General features: G+C 40.8%; 1 protein-coding gene across 2 annotated transcripts; it reads left to right on the top strand.

The window, feature by feature from the left end:
- Positions 1-2,211: 2,211 nt before the first annotated feature.
- mapk11 (mitogen-activated protein kinase 11) lies at positions 2,212-18,465 on the top strand. Of its 2 annotated transcripts, XR_015716642.1 has the most exons (13): positions 2,212-2,467; positions 9,327-9,456; positions 9,560-9,618; positions 9,848-9,959; positions 11,611-11,640; positions 11,951-11,998; positions 12,091-12,205; positions 12,319-12,390; positions 12,795-12,874; positions 13,087-13,165; positions 13,355-13,528; positions 14,732-16,823; positions 17,999-18,465. XR_015716642.1 is itself a non-coding variant. In XM_006799688.3 (12 exons), exons 1-12 carry the CDS (start codon positions 2,355-2,357, stop codon positions 14,803-14,805), a joined length of 1,086 nt encoding a protein of 361 aa, XP_006799751.1. In that variant the 5' UTR covers positions 2,212-2,354; the 3' UTR covers positions 14,806-17,278. The 2 variants fall into 2 exon arrangements, 1 of the variants encoding a protein (XP_006799751.1); XM_006799688.3 differs by lacking the exon at positions 17,999-18,465 and having other exon boundaries at positions 14,732-17,278.
- The last annotated feature ends 304 nt before the right edge of the window (positions 18,466-18,769 follow it).

The following is an 18,769-nucleotide window of genomic DNA, read 5'->3' as shown; positions in this document are numbered from 1 at the left end:
CCAGTCGCTCAGACTCAGTGTAACTCATAAGGCCCTGATATCCACGTACATAATTGGCCCCACAAGATTTAAGAAGTAAGAAGCAAAGCCATTGCTTTGTATGTGTTTCCCCATAAACCTTGAAGGCCTATAGGCTGATATATGCTAGACAAAAGCAGATAATTCATGGTGTTACATTCAGCAACCTGGTCTGTAAAAACAGTGATATGCAAAATAGGTTTGTCACTGATTTTTGTGGTGAATGCACCATTAAGTAGGTTTCCTCAATGGTAATTTACAAGGTTGTTATGACCAAAAATAACTGGCTCATAAAGAGCTAGTTCTCCTTTGGTGCCATTTGAGAATCTGGTTTTAGCAGGTTTGAGAAGTCAGCATAATATCAGAGAGATATCAGCTGAGGTTTCACAGAGCAGCATTACTTAAGCAGTCTTTTTAGAAACACATCCAACATTTACACTGCTGTGGAGATGAAGCCAGGCAACATAAATTAATCTGTTAATCTACAGCTACGTGTGGGCCTGCCTTCTTTCATTTGAGCATCCATCCATCTTCATCCGCTTTATCCGAGGCCGGGTCGCGGGGGCAGCAGCCTAAGCAGAGAGGCCCAGACCTCCCTCTCCCCAGCCACCTCCTCCAGCTTATCCGGGGGAACACCAAGGCGTTCCCAGGCCAGCCGAGAGATATAATCTCTCCAGCGTGTCCTGGGTCTGCCCCGGGGCCTCCTCCCGGTGGGACATGCCCGGAACACCTCACCCAGGAGACGTCCTTGTCAGATGCCCGAACCACCTCAGCTGGCTCCTTTCGATGTGGAGCAGCAGCGGCTCTACTCTGAGCCCCTCCCGGATGGCCGAACCTCTCACCCTATCTCTAAGGGAGAGGCCAGCCACCCTTCGGAGGAAGCTCATTTCTGCCGCTTGTATCAGCGATCTCGTTCTTTCGGTCACTACCCACAGCTCGTGGCCATAGGTGAGGGTAGGGACGTAGATCGACCGGTAAATTGAGAGCTTCGCTTTTACACTCAGCTCCCTCTTCACCACGACGGACCGGTGCAGCGTCTGCATCACTGCAGCTGCAGCCCCAATCCGTCTGTCGATCTCCGGCTCCCTTCTCCCATCACTCGCGAACAAGACCCCGACATACTTGAACTCCTCCACTTGGGGCAGGAACTCATCCCCGACCCGGAGTGGGCACTCCACCCAATGGCCTCAGATTTGGAGGTGCTGATCCTCATTCCCGCTGCTTCACACTCGGCTGCGAACCGCTCCAGTGCGAGCTGGAGGCCCCCACTTTTTCATTTGAGCAATATTGTCAAAATTGTGAACATGCTGTAGAAGAGTGATGATGAAAAACTAGTTAATGCATTTATTCCTTGCAAGTCTGATTATTGTTATTCCTTAGCGAAAAGCCTTCATTTGATCTAAAATGCTACAAACATATCATCTGCTCTTTGTTTACTCCCGGCTACATCCAGAATTGAGATTAAAATCCCAGTTTTTTCATACAATCATACACAAAGCTCCGAATAACCAGGCCCAGACATTTCAAACACATCATATCATCAAAACCACCCAGCCGAACACATTTCTCACAGACTGCAGGCTAGCTTGTGCTTCATAGAGTGTCTAAAAGTAGAAAGGGAGGCAGAGTCTGCAGCTACCACCCCGCTCCTGATCACGTCCCCCTGTGTTTTTAGACCCCATGCATTTAACTTTGGTCTTCTCTCTCCCATAGACTATGTTTTGTCCTGTTTGTTGCTTCTGGTCTTTCCACACTTCTCTTTTCTGTCATCATCAAACCAGTTAAAATTGATAGCTGCCCATCCCTGAGCATGGTGCTACCACAGGCTGTAAAACGAGAGTTCTTCCTCCCTACCTTTGACAGGGTCAGGTTGGTCACAGGAGATCATCTGATCTGGAAACTGAACTGGAAACTCTTTATTTTACATTATAAAAAGCCTTGAGATGATGAAATAAAAAATTGAAACTGCACACTCAGCTAAAATATAATATAATATAATATAATATAATATAATATAATATAATATAATATAATATAATATAATATAATATAATATAATATAATATAAATCTTTGTTTTTGTTAATGATGGTCTATTATCTTGTGTTACAAGTTCTTGGGTGTGTAGAAGTGGGAGAGAGACAGAGAGAGAGCGAGAGAGAGAGAGAGAGAGAGAGAGAGAGAGAGAGCCTGTCACTGGCCGGTGCAGTGCTTGCAGCAGTAGCTTGGCTCAGTCAGCAGACGGCGGCCAATCTACCGATTTCCTCCTCTCGTTTCTATTCTCCCCCTCTTCCCCTTTATTGCACATCTTTTATTTTCTGTAGCAGGCTCGCAGACATGTCCGCCAGACCGGGATTTTACCGGCAGGAGCTGAACAAGACTGTGTGGGAGGTTCCAGAGCGCTATCAGAACCTGACGCCGGTGGGCTCCGGAGCTTACGGCTCGGTGTGGTGAGTGTATGCGTGTGTGTGTGTGCTGTGAGAGTGGAGGGGCGAGGCTGAACAGTCACAACATTTACGGTATTTCTGTTCATGATGCATCAGTAGACTACAGCGCTTTATGTGTGTGTGTCTCTCAGGACCGAGCTGCTTTGTTAACTGATTGTTTGGGAGGTTTTATTGTCTTCACTGCTGTTATTACTGGCGTTTTTTTTTATTATCATGCTCCCAATATTCAGCAAAACACCTTCAAATTCCATTTGCGCCCCTGTTTTTGTGTGCATGAATAAGATTTCACTGCTTGCACTGATGTCAGCCTTATAGAAAGACAGGCAGGTCTGCAGGGCTTGTTTTTGTCCCACCGCTCACTGTCTGTGGGTCTTATAGCCTGTGTGTGGGAGGGAAAGAGAATGAGACAGTACAGGAATTTCCCCAATAACCCTCTCCTCACCCCCACCCAGCTTCTACACACACAGAAATAGTCTGGGAAAAAAGTCTCGAATCTTGAGATTGAATTTGAGTAGCACCTCAGCAGATATTCATATATGTGTGTGTGTGTGTGTGTGTGTGTGTGTAGCACATCTGGAATGTGAACACAGCTGCAAGTTTGATGCTGTATTCCTTGCACCTGCACACTCACTCTCCTTTGTTTATAACCCCCACGCCCTGTGTGGATGCACTATCAATTTTGCAAAATGTAACTGCCTTAGATTTGGTTAAATCTGCCTCAGCCGGTGGGATGCCGTTGCCATGGCGACGTGTCATGGCATAACCTCCCCTGACAGTTAATATTAATTAAGCTGTTACCAGAAGGCTACGAAAACGCAGACAAAATTGTTATTGTGTTTGTGTGACAGATCCCAGAGGAATAATCACATTGTGCCGCACATTTAAGCGGATTTGCATGTTGCCAGCTTCAGCGGTATCAGTGAGAAGTGACTATTAAAGCTGCGAGTAGTCTGAAAAACCTTCCACTACAAACTGATTGATCCTGGCAGCCGAGCAAAACACTTATCTGTGAGCCGAAACGCCCAAACACTGTAGAGACGTTTACAGATATAATATAACGGACCTTCCTCTAATGACTCTAAAAGCCTTATGAGAGGTAGTTAAAAGCTATGCCATCACCTCCACAGTAAACCGGGTAGACACCAAGTGACGACATCACATGACACAAGCATATGCCCACTCAGCCTTTTCAGGCTAAAATGAGAAACTCTAAAATTTTAGGTCAGCGTTGCTAACTTCCCAAATCCTGTGATGCTTTGTAGCAAGGAAATAAAAGAGGCAGAGGATCTAATAGCAGGGACTCCAAGTTTCTACAGATGGAGCACTCACTCTGTGCAGCCAGTTTGGAATCGCCTGTCAAGTTTTGATGTGTCGTTTTCTGTTTGAGCTTTCTCTGCACAGGCAAAGAAATGTGCCAATAACTGATACCAAAACCAGACTGAATTTCCTGCATCTTAGTCTCATTTTATTATCTCCTTCTTACGCAGTAGTAGTGGGAGCTTGTGTCCAGTCACACACAAATACACAGCTCATATCTTAGCCCGTTAAACCACACCCAAGATGTCACTGCCTGTGTCCTCCTCGCAGTTTATGTCTTGATGGCGAACATCCTCTCCGGTCAGATTTTAATTAAGGCAACATTTGAACTGGGATGGGATGATGGGATGATGGGATGATGGGATGATGGGATGTGCGTCTCCCTCACTCCCACGTCGTGATAGAAGCTTTCACAGGAGTACTGAGCATTAGCATCTTGCCTATTTGCAGCTTTAGAGTTCTGCTCAGAATAGCAGCAGACTAAAAATGCACAGGGGTGGATCATGACTTTGCCTTTCAGCCTCGAGGTAATACTCACATGGACATTTTTTAAAGTAAGTTTAAGGTCTGATTTCCATTTTGGATACTCATGGTACAAGGGACGCATTATGAAAAAAAGTCCATTCAACACGTATCTTGTCCTTCTTGAGAGAAAAATTTTTTTTGCCCTAAGCAATGTGGCATTCACGCTTGTAACTCATATTCGCTAAAAGTGCAGTGAGCTTGTGTAAAGACAGAAAAGTCAATGCCAGAAGCTGAGTTATTATTTATAGCTATCTACTGCCACAAGACGCACTTTCTAGACTTCTTCTCTGGTTACATAAAAGGATGATTATGATTTGATAGGCTGTTTTCTTGAGTCTTAATTACTGAAGTAAACATTAGCATTGTGAGTGACTCTCATAATCCCCCCTTTGAGGACAGATTCATGCTGAAAATGATACATAACTGTTGCCAGTAGGCTACAGATATGAGCTATTCAAACCCTTCCTGGCTAACACACATCACCACAGCCCTGTTCACTCATATTACTCTGGATCATCAAACTATATTGATTTAAATGAATTTTCCCCTTGTTTATATAGAAAAGTGGACAATGACGCCCTCTTAGAGTTAGCATGTAACAGTTTATAGCCAAGTGAATCAGTTTATCTGAGGTTTAGTGGTAGCACTTTAGAATAATGTCACATTACTAATCATTATTAAGGTTTAGCAAGTGCTTAATTCATCCTTTATATAGCATTACTCCTCCTTAGTATGTCATTTAAAAATATTTATTTATTTATTTATAATTTTAGCTAACTATTTAATCCATTTAACACCTATTTTAAGTTAGCCCAGTTCATCCATTATTTAGCTTACTTACATTCTTTTAAAAAAATACTGTTGTGGTCATTTGAAGCTAAATTTTTCAAACATTCATTACTTTCAACTGTTTAAGTAATAACCACTTATTAATTACTTATCCATTATCCAACGATCCATTTTTTAAAGCTAAATGCTTCCAATACTTATCAGCCAACTGTTTTACCCCTTTAAAGCCTTTAAAGTATTTGATACACGTGTTTTGGGGAGTTTTTGAGACTTCTGCATCATCAGCGGGACTTTTTTTTACCCCCCCAAAATGATATAAATTGCGTGGCACGTTTTTAATGACTAAATTGCAAAAATATGGCTAATGTAGCAAATGTGATACAAATTAAAACTCATATGAAGATTAACATTTGATATATTTTTATATATATTTTGTCTAAAGGTTCAACAAACACACTTCCTGGCAGTTATTTCATGGTTCAGGTTTTAAAGGGTTAATCAGCTTTGTTCTAGTTGTTTTAGCTAATAATTTCACCATTTATCCACTGTTTTTAGCTAACAAACCTTTCTTCCATAGCAGGTTTCTTAATCCTTTTATCTTACTCACCTGCTTCTCAAAGCATAATTTCTAGACAGGCCAAGTGCAAATGGTTGAGCTTTAGATTATTATACAAATACACAAAGGGCATTCCTCCACACACATGCTGACACCAAGTGCTTCCCTGCATTGTTAATGTTGATCTTGAGCTATTGTCACTGACTTTCTCATGGCAAGACTTGATTAGCAAACAGTAGGGGGATGGGGGTTAAGGGTATGGCATCTGTATCTGTCGTGATGGAGAGGGGGGTCAATACTCAAGCAGTCCACGTCTTGAAATGTGCACAAATGATCCATGTTCTCAGTGCAATCTCTCGAGAAAATAGGCCTTAGGTCAAGGACCCGACAAGCTCATATAATCCATTATAGCTGGAGCTGAAGAACATCTATCCCCCATCCTTACTGGGAGTAGGGGAATCAAAAGGCAGAATTTAGAGAGAAAAATAGAATAGTTGCATGGAAATACATAAGGAATAACTTTGGAGTACAGACACTAGAGCAAGTAGCACCAAGAATACAAAGCTGTTTTAATAATTTACCATTCGCTGCTTCTTGAATTTTACTGTCATACTCTGTCTAATATAGCCTCACTGTCTTCCTGCCTTGAGCCATAATCCCAATTAATATTCCTTTTCTGCTTCGGTTTCTCGTAACCAAAAAAAATGGGACAATTTTGGACCGTTTGCTCGAGATTGAACATCAAGACAGAATATATGTTGAGCTGATCAAGGCTGCTTTCATCTCATGTGAGCATATGTAACATCTGTTCACTAGACTTTGGGCATGAAGCCTTGCATTTGGATTGCTATGAATAAAACATGACTGCTTCATTTTCTCCTGTCGAGATTGTTATGTCTCTGCTTGTCAGATTGTTGATTGGAAATTTGATAAATTAGGGAGGAAAAAGCACACTGGGATTCTGAGTTGTTCTTGCATGAATAAATAGCTGAATGATCGCAGGGTAAAAGCTGTGAAATAAGCTTATTGGAAGACAAATTTAAATGTAGCAGCTGTTTGCGTAGCTTTGCATAATTCCTATAAAAAAATGTAAATAACATAAAATTCTCTTGATGCAGACAACTTGATTTAGCACCACGCAGCAGCCTCCCTCAAATCATTTTTGGCTTTCACTTAAATTTCACTGCTTAGACCGCTAGCTATCTTATCTATATGAAACATTTCTCCTCATTGCAAAAACAGTTTACTTCCACCGTCTCCGTCTGAGAAACCCGATGTGCATTAAGAGCTGGGATATTAAAGGCATACTGAGACAAAAGGACAGTGGAGAAATCGATGCCTTTGCTAGCGTGTTTGTGTTGAGAATGGTGCATCATACCCATGTATGGAAGATGGCAGGGGGGGAAGATATGCTCAAGGCGCTGAGGCCTGCTTTATGTCAGACGGAGGAGGCTGGCTGCTGATCTGGACGTAGCCCAGCTGGGACATCCGGGCTGTCAGCAGGTGATTTGGAGACGGAGAGCTGCATGGATGCACTGAAGTGTGCAAAAGTGCAGCAAACTCAAGCACGTAAGCGTCATATATCAGCAGGAAAAGATACAGCAATATTTATAGTATGTATAGGAAAAAAAACAGGACACATGCATCATTTCATGGACACTTCTACTGTAACTGTCTGAAAGTAAACAGACGTTATACCTGCTGTTAGCTGAATCTTTGCAGGTCTTAAGGGTAAAAGACAAAATGTATTAAGCTGCTAAATGGCCCAAGAACATCATCCACAATCTCTGTAGGGAACAGTACTTTTTACCTGCACAGAAGGATACTCAATTAAACACAGATGTTATGAATTAGAAGAATAATTTGATGCTTTCTGGTTAAAAGCGTTTTCACTCCCTTGGCATCTTAGGTGAGAAGATGAGGCCACTCATGTCTATATACTAATCACTAGCTTAACATGTAGGCACCATCATGTCACCAATCACTTTACACAGTCCCACTCTGAAGCCTTGATTTATGCATTTTTGACTTGATCTTGTTGTGTTTCTAGAAATCAAGGACGCTACACAGTCATATTGTAGCAACTTCCCAATTAAAAAATGAAAAATTCTGAATAAATGTACTATAACAATGTAATAATAATATATTGATTGATTGGTAATTTATTTCAACATGTGAACAATATACAAGTACATTTAGAAAAGAAAATAAGAAAGAAAAAAATACTATGCAAATTACATACAAAAAAACCGTTCTGATTAATTTACATGTTGAAAGGGAAGAAGTAAACACTTATTTAATCCCACCCCTTTGCCATAAATTATCAGTTAATATTTAGTCAGCTTCCTTACTGATATAATTTGTAATAAAAACAAACATATATTAAATAGAATAAGACTTGAGACTAGCAATTGAGACCATAAGCTCACCAGAAAATGATAACTGAGGTCATGAATCAACTGAGCTTTAGGATAATTTTCCCAATGACGTCTGTGCAATCTAACCTCCTTTTATGTCACCGGTTACCTCAGAAGTCAGATGTCGAAACTTGGGAGTGAAATCTCTCTGAAGTTAGTGAATTCCAGTAGTAAAGCTAAAACTTGCTTAGTTCTTAGCAAGGTAGCGTTATTCAACTATCACGAGTAATAGTAGCATACTACTTTTTTGCTTTTAGCTTAAAACCACTGCTGGAGCACATTCGTGGATAGAGTCGAGTCAGTGCTAGCCATATGTTTTATTTAGCAATTCATAAATTGACAACAGTGGCAGCGCAGATTCGTTTTAAAGTTTTACTGCTGTTTATGCTCACTTATGCAACCTCGGATTGTTAGCTCAGGGCTGGCGGGGCTGCTCTTACTTTCTAAGTATGAAATGTGACTTGAAAGGACGTTCCAGATAAAGAAATTCAGACTTAATCTGGAATGCGGCACTACGCCCAAAGGAGTAACCCCCTCTCCCCCACGCTGGCTAGTAGACATAATGCAGGTTTTAAAGCACTCAGCTCTGGCTTTACTTATCAGAACAGGAAACTTTGTCCATCCTTTATGTACAGTCTGTTATCATAAACCGGAGTAAAACATTTCATCCATACTGCCAGACGTAAATTATATTTGCTTTAAAATGTCAAATGTTTACAGTCATTTTATTGCATCAGTTGTTTTGCAAGTGTTGTTCATCACATAAATGTTCAGGTCATAGTTCCTTTTCTTACTTCTTGGTCTATTTTTGCAATGTTATGCATTGTTACTCAATTCCCACCCGCTCTTCCTGTTGGTCTGTTCCACCCTCTGATGGCTGTATTATTATTCTTTTTAAGAGCGCTTGCAAAGCTGGCAGGCCTGAAAAGACACTGGCACCACAAAGGCATTCAGCATGAGCCGCAGCAGGGCTCAGTGTTCAATATGTGGAGTGACATCTACATTTCAAAAGAGGCAGATGAAAAAAAACCCAGCAGCACTTTTACAATATCTGACATCCTCGCTTCCCTTGTTCCACCACATCCTCTTTCACTCACTCCTCCCGTCTGCTTGCGTTTCAAACTCTTCCAGCTCGTTTCTCTTTTTATTTTCAACTTTCAGGCATCACAGCGTGAAGCAGTAGCTCGGTGTGTTAGTGGCACTGCATTTAAGTATATGCACACACATGTTAAATGCTTCATCTGTTTGCTCTTTGCAGTTCGGCGTACGACGTGGTCTTAAGGCAGAAGGTTGCGGTGAAGAAGCTATCCAGGCCTTTCCAGTCTCTCATACACAGCCGCCGCTCGTACCGGGAACTCAGGCTCCTCAAGCACATGAAACACGAGAATGTTAGTGCTCCTTATAAAAATACCCAGAGACAGACAGACGTGGCTCTCTGAATGTTTTTCGCTCCGTTATTGATCAACTCTGCTTCTGTTTCTGTCTCTGCAGGTAATAGGGCTGCTCGACGTCTTCACACCTGCTGCCACATTAGAAGACTTCAATGAGCTGTAAATCTTTGTTTTTCCCTCGCCGTTTTCTACAAGCTGTACAGCTGTCCACCTTTTTTTAGATATTTCTCTTATTAGAGGGCATACTGATGTATATATACAGGCAATCTTAGGGGGATTATAGGCTTGTAGAGATGTCAGATGGTTGCTATGGCAGCACCTCCATGTTCTCCTCTGAACTGAAACGCCCTCCCCCATTCACTCATGCAGAGTCTCTCCTCTTTTCCAGCTACCTGGTGACTAACCTGATGGGCGCAGACCTCAATAATATAGTCAAATTTCAGAGGTTGTCAGATGAGCATGTGCAGTTCTTAATTTACCAGCTCCTCCGTGGCCTCAAGGTAATTTACTGCATCACGAGTATCTCCTGCATGCTGCAACATGCAACATGCAACATGAATAATCAGCTGTGTCTGTTTTAATGCCAGCAGACACACGTAACAGCAGCGAAACATAGACTGTATACAAAAGACAGACAGACTCGGATTTGAAGACACAAGTCTGGAATTTTGGTCATCGCCATCTTGTTTTTTTCTTTCTTGTTTGTTTGTTTGTTTTTTTAACTGGAGATCACTTTTTGGCATGTTTGTCACACTTAAATGCTTCAGATCATCCAACAAATTTAAATATTTAGAGAAAGGTGACACAAGTAAGCACAAATTGCCGTATCTAGGTCACAAACAGAACTAAAACATTTCAGAAAGTTCAGCTTTTGTCTTGTCAGCTCACAAAAGTCTTTTTGGCAAATGTGAGACGAGTCTTTCTGTTCTTTTTGGTCAGCAGTGATTTTCTCCTTGAACTCTCCCACGGATGCCGTTTTCGCCCAGCTTTTTTATTATTGTTGAACCATGAACTCTGACCTTAGCTGAGAAATGTGAAGCCCGTCGTTCCTTAATGTGGTTCTGGGTTCTTTTGTGACCTCCTGGATGAGTCGTTGATATGCTTTTGGAGTAAATTTGGTCGGCTGGTCACTCCTGGGAAGCTTCACCACTGTTCCAAGTTTTCTCGATTTGTGGATAATGGCTCAAACTGTGGTTCAATGGAGTCATAAAGCCTTAGAAATGGCTTTTTAACCCTTTCCAGACTGATAGATGTCAGTAACTTTGTTTCTCAGCAGTTCCTTTAGATCGTGGCGTGATGTGTTGCTTTTTGAGCTCTTTTTTACCTACTTAAGTGATTTCTTGATTCAACAGTCCTGCCAGTAATCAGGCCTGAGTGTGTTTAGCCAAACTGAGCTCAAATTTTCAAAACATGGCGGTTAATTACAGTTAATCAATGATTTAACAAGAGGGGAAATTACTTTTTCACACACAACCAGGTAGGTTTAGGTAACTTTTTTCACTTTATGAATGAAATCATGATTTAATAAGTGCATTTTCTATATACTCGGGTTATCTTTGTCTAATATTAAAATTCGTTTGACAATCTGAAACATTTAAGTGTGACAAATATGCAACACACTTGGTCCACCTTTAATCTGTTTATGCCTAAAACGTGCTGAAGACTTGCTGAAAAAACCCAACTTCTCACATGATTTCTGACATTTTTCTGGTGACTTTATATAGCAAGACATTCGTTTTATACATCCCATTACATTTGGTTTTGTTTTTTGTTTTTTAAAAAAGTACAATATGCTTTAGGATGATTCACACACTGCTACCATAGCGTACCACTGACATGTGACTTCAAAAAACAAAAGATGGTGGACGGCGAGGCTTCAAAACAGTTCTGTGAAAATCAAATAGATAACTTTTGATAATTTATATACAATGTAACATTGAAATCACTACACTGGAGTGCACACAGACTTTGAAATCCACAATTCCAAGATTTGCCATCTAACACTGAATCAGTCCAGCTGCCTGTAGATGCTGGCTCTTCGCTCTCCGATAGACAAAAGAGGCAGAAAGTTAAATTCTGAGCTGCACTGTTGACCCCCATCTTCTCTCTCTCTCCTCCCCCTGTACCCCCGCCACACCACCTGTTGAACAGTACATCCATTCAGCTGGATTGATCCACAGAGTGAGTTCCTTCTTCTTGCCTTGGTCAAGAGACCACTGCTGCACTTTGGTGGTTGAAACGACAACATCTTAAGCATTTTGCTATTTCGTTTCTTAAAATGTTTTAAGGTGATAAAATCACCTCCAGACTGTCCGGCATTATAACATAAACATATCAGCATGTTTCATTGGGTGAAATTCTGAGAGTACATTTCACATTTTGAAAGAAAAAGTCGATCAGAAAATGGGATAATGGTTATTTTACTCATGCTGCTGAGTTTCAGATATGTTGTAATTCTTGTGATGTTTCTCTATTTAACCAACGTCTTCAGGACCTCAAGCCAAGCAATGTGGCAGTGAATGAGGACTGTGAGCTTAGGGTAAGACTGGTCTTTAGTTTAACTCTACAAATGCTACATTACACCCAATGAAATCCATCAATCCCGAAATAAACTGTTCACCTGTCCTACAGATCCTTGACTTTGGCTTAGCCAGGCAGACAGATGATGAGATGACAGGTTATGTGGCGACTCGCTGGTATCGAGCACCAGAGATCATGCTCAACTGGATGCACTACAATCAGAATGGTAAGGTGCCATCGAATGAAAGACACCGAATGAGGTTTTCAAGGTATTTCGCATTTGGCAGCAATAAAATGGGCAAATGCTGAATGGCTGATCCTGTAGTGTTTCTGTTTCAGTTGATATCTGGTCAGTGGGATGCATTATGGGAGAGCTACTGAAGGGAAAAGTCCTTTTTCCCGGCACTGACTGTATCCTTATCATCGTGGCGTGAGTCCACCGCAATTTGCAGCTTTTCTTCTCTCTTAGTGGGAACCTTCCATCGCCTCTTTAAACCGCCCCATGGATGCGGACCTCTTGTGGATTTGCATTACAATCGTAGGCCTTTCTATGGGGGGAGCTGCTTCAACAGAGAGAAACTGGGGAATGAATAGGAGCAAACACAAAAGATTGAATTGTCTAGGCTGTTGTATTCAGTGTCTCAGAGGGGCTCTAAAACAAATTTGATTTACTGATCTTTCTGTGCTGTCAGACTTCGAGATGTCTTTTAAGCAGCGATCTGCCTCCGTATGTGAAAAGATACTCTAATGAGCCAAATCTGGTTAGTTGATGACTTCCGCAAATCTCGATGGCCCTTAACTCCTCCTGTGCTAAGATATCGACCAGCTGAAGAGAATCATGGAGGTGGTGGGAACTCCGACACCGGAGCTGTTAAAGAAGATCTGCTCTGAACATGTGAGGACTCTACAAAGAGATTGGGATTGTCAAAATAATGCTTTCCGCAAAAGCTGTTTCTACTGACAAAAGCAAACTGCTCTGATTGATTAGTCACTCCATTGACCTGGCTGTCAGTATGTCTGAGCGTTGGACATAATTGATCACCAGTGGTTGGACATGTTATCCAAATTGTGACTTGCCGTGAGTGTAACATTGGTGTGTATTTGCAGGCACAGAAGTACATCCAATCTCTGCCCTTCATGCCCCAACAGGACTTGGAAAAGATCTTCAGAGGGGCAAATCCACTGGGTGGGTGATGGACTGCAGATTGGATTATCAGCTTCTCAAATTCAATTGAAAACCATTAAGACTCTGCTAAAAGTAACTCTCTCCAGACTGCAAATTTGAAATGCATTTTAACCATATAGGCTTAAATAAATTTTTGGACCTCCTGCCATTTCCTTCTTTCATTCGTCTAGTTTTTTGTCTCTCTTTTAGCTGTTGATCTGCTGAAGCGCATGCTGGTTCTGGACTGCGACGGGAGGATCTCAGCTAGCGAAGCTCTTTCCCACCCCTACTTCTCCCAGTACCATGATCCAGATGACGAGCCAGAGGCCCAGCCCTATGACCAAACACTGGAGAGCAAAGACCGAACTTTAGAAGAATGGAAAGGTAAAAGTCTCTTTTTAAAATTTGGTGATTTTATGATTTAAAACAGCTGACAGAAGATACCATACTCACGTCTTACCTGAAACACAGAATTCTGCTGTAGTCCCTGCTGTCAAACTAGAAAATATGACCATGAAAGACATTTGTCGAGGTTTTAGATTTGTGGTGCCAGTAGCAACTTCCTCTTCTGCAAATAAAAAAAGTACCATTTGAAATAAAAGTCTGCTAGAACAAGAAGACAATATATTCAAGCTGCACTGATTTTCACATTTCATATTGCATGGGTGTTGCAGAAATGCACCATCTAAGCAATATGGTGCAATATTGGAGACTAGTATTCACCACAACACCACCTGCCTCATACTGTGCTGCCAAAACAACTCTGACCAGCCAGGGCATAGACACGTGACATCTGGGAAAACATCGTGGTGTCTGGCAAGAGCACACTGGCAGCTAATTCATGGGGTCCTGTGGGTTGCAGGACGGGGCCTCTGTGGATGGAGTTTGTTTTGGCAAAACCAATAGAGGCAGTTTGGAGAGTTTTGAGCCTGGGTCTGTGCCTTGGGCTCTTTTTTCATCGTTGCCAAATCATTCTCTAGTAGTTTTAGGGGGTGTAATGAGATAGATTATTCTGCAGGGGGGGCAGCACTGTCATGCCTATTGGTACACCATCTGTACCAATGTTATGGTGGGTGGTATGTCTGTGAAGGTTCTCAGTCATCCAGGCCATCGTAGTCTAAGGAGCTAGGAAAGAAAAGCATCTGGACTTCTTTAAGAAAACCTAAAGAAGTCCAGACACCTTTCTTTCCAAGCACCTTAGGTGGGTGGTAACATCCTTTACAAAATTCTATTCAATTCAGTCACAGTAGTTGCTAAAGGCAATTTATATTGAACACAGAGATGACCCTCCAAGGACTTCCACACTTGGCAAAAGTGGAAAGGAAAAACTTCCTTTTAACAGGAAGAAACTTCCAGCAGAAGCAGGGAGGGGCAGCCAGCTTTAGTTTATGCTTTATGTTTGGGTTTTATTGACTGTAATATGTTGCTATATTGGACCATTATATTGTCCTGTGTTGTTGCCATGAAACATCAAGAAGGTGCTTGTCACAATGTCACAATTTCTATTGTTTCTATTGTTACATTCCGAATATTGAGGAGCACTCCTAACAGTGTTTCTTCTCCCTTCTTCCTCATTTACGTCCACAGAGTTGGTATTTGAAGAGGTGAACAGCTTCAAAGCATCTGGCAGCAAGACTGACAGCCTTCAGGTGGAGCAGTGAGACTTTTACTGCTCCGCCTCCTCCTCTGCTTGAAGAAGGACCATGTAGTCAATAAATGCAAGGAGGGCTGGAAAAACAAGCGAAGGAAATGACTGTGTTTGATTTCCTGTCATGAGTTTGTCTGAGCAGCAGGGCAGGATGGTCTCCATGGGATCACATGTGCACATTACTATTACAGGGAACATTTTCGAGTTTAAAAAAAGGATTTCACCAGTGCAGAAAGTTGCTTCCTGTTATGGTTCCGCTCACTGAGGGTAAAATAAGGAACTGCTCAATATCAGGGGCCACGGAGGACGTGAGGATTCATGTGAGGAAGCAACTTTAAGAAACTGAACTTTGTTTAAAGACCAACAGAAGGTGTGGGAGGAGGAAAAAAATGCACACTAGGATTTCCAAAGCAACAACAGGAATGCTGTGTCATCATCAAGACGAATGCCATAAAGCTTTCATATATAAAAATCATGCTTGCAGTGATACCATTTCACATCACAGAACAGCTTAGCATTTAGCCTGCATACTACTGATGCATGACGTCTGTGCATTTTATTGTTAAAGCATATTACTGGTGGTGTATTATAACCACTGCTTACTGTGTCTGCCACACTGCTACTAAACCAGTTTGGGGTTGAGAAAGAGGCATTAGCAGGAAATGTAACCAGTGTTTCACCTCCTCTGTCTTTATAATTCATGTCTGAAAATGTTCTTCCATGGATGAAAAGTCATCCCATCCTTACAGAATAGTAAACACCAATTGTGCTATTAATTAGCAAGATAGTTAATATATGCCAAAGCTGAAACAGAATGATTGCCCTGCAGATCTGTGTTTACAGTGCGAGTCTCTTTCCTCATATACAGATTCCGCTGTCAACCGATCACCTGTTGGCTTTGGCCCTGCTCCGTGAGGTCTCTCTACTGCTCTGCTGTCTTATACAGCTTCCCATTTGTGTTTACAACTGTTAACATTACAGACATTGTGCAAATTGTCAGAATCAGTTCCCAGAAGGTGTCTAACAATGCTGGATAATAATCTGTTATGCAACTTGTAGCTTCATCCAAGCATTGATTGGTCAAACACAGACTGATGATTCACAGAAAGCAGCCATATTTGGCTGCTTGTGGCAACCAGGGAGCTCATTAGTCATATTTTATGTTACCTAAGCATCTTTTTCTTTTCTTTCCATAATTCTTGGATCATCTCTTTTTTAACCTCCATTACATGTATTTTAGTTTGCTGTGGTTAAAAGCTTGGTGCAACATTAGAACATAAATATTCATGCTTAGCAAATCTGACTGGAAATATTTGCGTAAGCACACAAGCTGAACGGATATATGCATCTTTCTAACAAATGGCTGACTTCCCCACTGATGTGTCACTCATCTTGCCACAAACTGGAGTTTCAGTTCTCGTAACTTTTTTTTTTTTTTTTTGCTGCCGTTTTAATAATAGTATGGTATTAAACCACTGTCAGCACAGCCAACAAACCACAGATTTTGCCCTGAAGGTCAGTGAAAATATCAAGTGAAAGGTATTTGAAGTTGAATGCAACAAACGAAATAATAGGTTTAAATTGTAATTGAATCATTTTAATTGTCCATGTTGAACAACAGGATAAGAAGCAAAGTAAGCCAGTTAATAATAATAATATTAATAACTTTATTTATAAAGCGCTTTCAAACAAAGTGCTGTACAACTATTTGAAACTAAAAAGATAAAAAAAATAAATAAAAGTGATACATAACAATACAGGTAAAAGACACAATACAAGTTAAAAACAGTAAAAATTTAAAAACTAAAAGCATAGAATTAAGACTTGTAAGATAAGGTGAACAAATGTGTCTTCAGCTTAGTTTTAAAAACCTCCACAGAGCAGCCGGCCTAACATCTTGAGGGAGAAATGGGGCACGAAAAGAAAAAGCTCTCCAATTGTCTTTTTTCTGGCTCTAGGAACCTTTAGAAGGCCAGAGTCCTGAGATCGGAGAGCACGGGATGGAACGTAAAGATGTAAAAGGTCGGAGAGGTATGAAGGTGCCAGTCCGTTTAAAGCCTTGTAGGTGAGCAGCAGGACCTTAAAATCTGCTCGAACCTGACAAGGTAGCCAATGAAGAGAGTTCAGTACAGGGCTAATGTGCTCAGATTTCCCAGTTCTTGTTAAAATGCGAGCAGCTGCATTTTGCACCATCTGTAGACCTCTAAAACTTTTCTTTGGTAGCCCAGAAAGAAGAGCATTACAATAATCAATACGTGAGGACACAAATGTATGGACAAGAACCTCTGCAGTGTCGCTTGACCAAACTTGTCTGATTCTGGCTGATGTTCCTCAAATGATAAAAGGCTTTGTTATCTCTTTTACATGAGACTCGAAAGAGAGCACCATGTCAAACCACACGCCCATGTTTTTTACCTTGTCCCTACAATTTATGACACTGTCATCAATTCTCAAGATGAAATTTTGGGACAAGTGCTGAAATTTGTGTGACCATCAACTCGGTTAAACTCTATTCACATTTATATCTGACTGCTGCTGATGTTTAATTCAATATGTAAAATATGATGACAAATGTTGGCTAGAAGGTCAGGTATAAAACAAATAAGTGAATTGGCTTGCCTTCCGATGTTCAAATGTCAGGTAGTAGCGCAGGCATTCACAAGACTAGCTAAGGTCAAACTGTAGCTGTTATTGTAGCCTCGTTAGCTTTTTTAAACTAGCTAGAATAAATGTGCTGATACAGTTCTGTCAGTAACGAATGGTCTATACACATCATTGGCACTTATTTAAGGTTTAATGCTACAGCATATGAATTGAATTTCAGCATGTGTCTTGACAGATAAACCACTCCTAGCTACATGAAGTGAATTGTATCCCGGGCTTGCTCACATGTACGCGGGCATTTTGGTAAACAGCTTCTTTCTCTTCATTTGGCCTTTTGTCCACTCATAATTAAGGTAAATGAGTGTGACACGGTGACAATTTTTTTAACATCAAAAAAGCAGAAAAATGCTGTTTTAAAAAAATAACCATGTACCCGTGGACATATCCATATGTGCTCCATCGCAGTAATGCAAAGTCTTCTGAGTTTCTTGATTCAATCTGCTCACGTTAAACTCAACCAGCAAGATTACGTCTGCGTGAAGAATAATTCTTTAAAGACACAAGACAGAAAGTTTATTCTTATATTTTTCCTTTCCCCCCAGATTGGTTCACACTGGAGTGCTACATGTAGCCTTTTGTGCAAGTTGTCCACTAATACTGGATGAAAAATGTTGAATTTGAAGTCTAAATTAATCAAAACTGTGTCTCAGTCAAGGTGTGAGCTCTGAATGTTACAGTGTTATGTGCTTATGTTGTATATGTGGTGGATTTAATTAGCAACTGCAACCTGAATGTATATGTATGTATGTATGTTTGTTACAAGTTATAGGTGACTTTTGAATACATGGTGGCGTGTGAGTCAACTGTAGTCCTGAGTTTCAAATCGCTAAAATGAATGTCAGCTCTTAGTTTCCAAATGATTCAAAGGATTTTCTCGTCATCAGACAGCACCATGACTTTTAAGCTTTGGCTTCAACAGAATAAACTCGATCATCTCTGTTTGCCAAAATGTCTCACATAGAGTACACATCATTCTTGCATACTTCATATCATTAAACGTGTGATTTTTATAGTTTGGACTAGAACCATTCATTGTGAATAAAATACAGTGTTGACATAAATATATACTGTAAAGACATAATAATAAGACATAAGCAATCTAGATGATGATGGTGGTTTTACATGTAAAACTCAGACACTACAAACCTCATCATTGAATATTTGTTTTGCTCTGAAGAAAACAGGTTTTCCATTTTTGTTTGTTTGCTTTTTAATGGGGCGTTCCAGCTGACTAAATGGATTTTCTCACAGGGAATTTGCAGTATATTTTGTATATTTCAAAAATATACAGTGGCCCTGTGAGGACAAATGCA

This window comes from Neolamprologus brichardi, chromosome 17, assembly GCF_056152115.1.
Source record: "Neolamprologus brichardi isolate AB-2024 chromosome 17, ASM5615211v1, whole genome shotgun sequence".
Classification (NCBI taxonomy): Eukaryota; Metazoa; Chordata; class Actinopteri; order Cichliformes; family Cichlidae; genus Neolamprologus; species Neolamprologus brichardi.
This window is presented reverse-complemented; position numbering and strand designations above follow the sequence as displayed.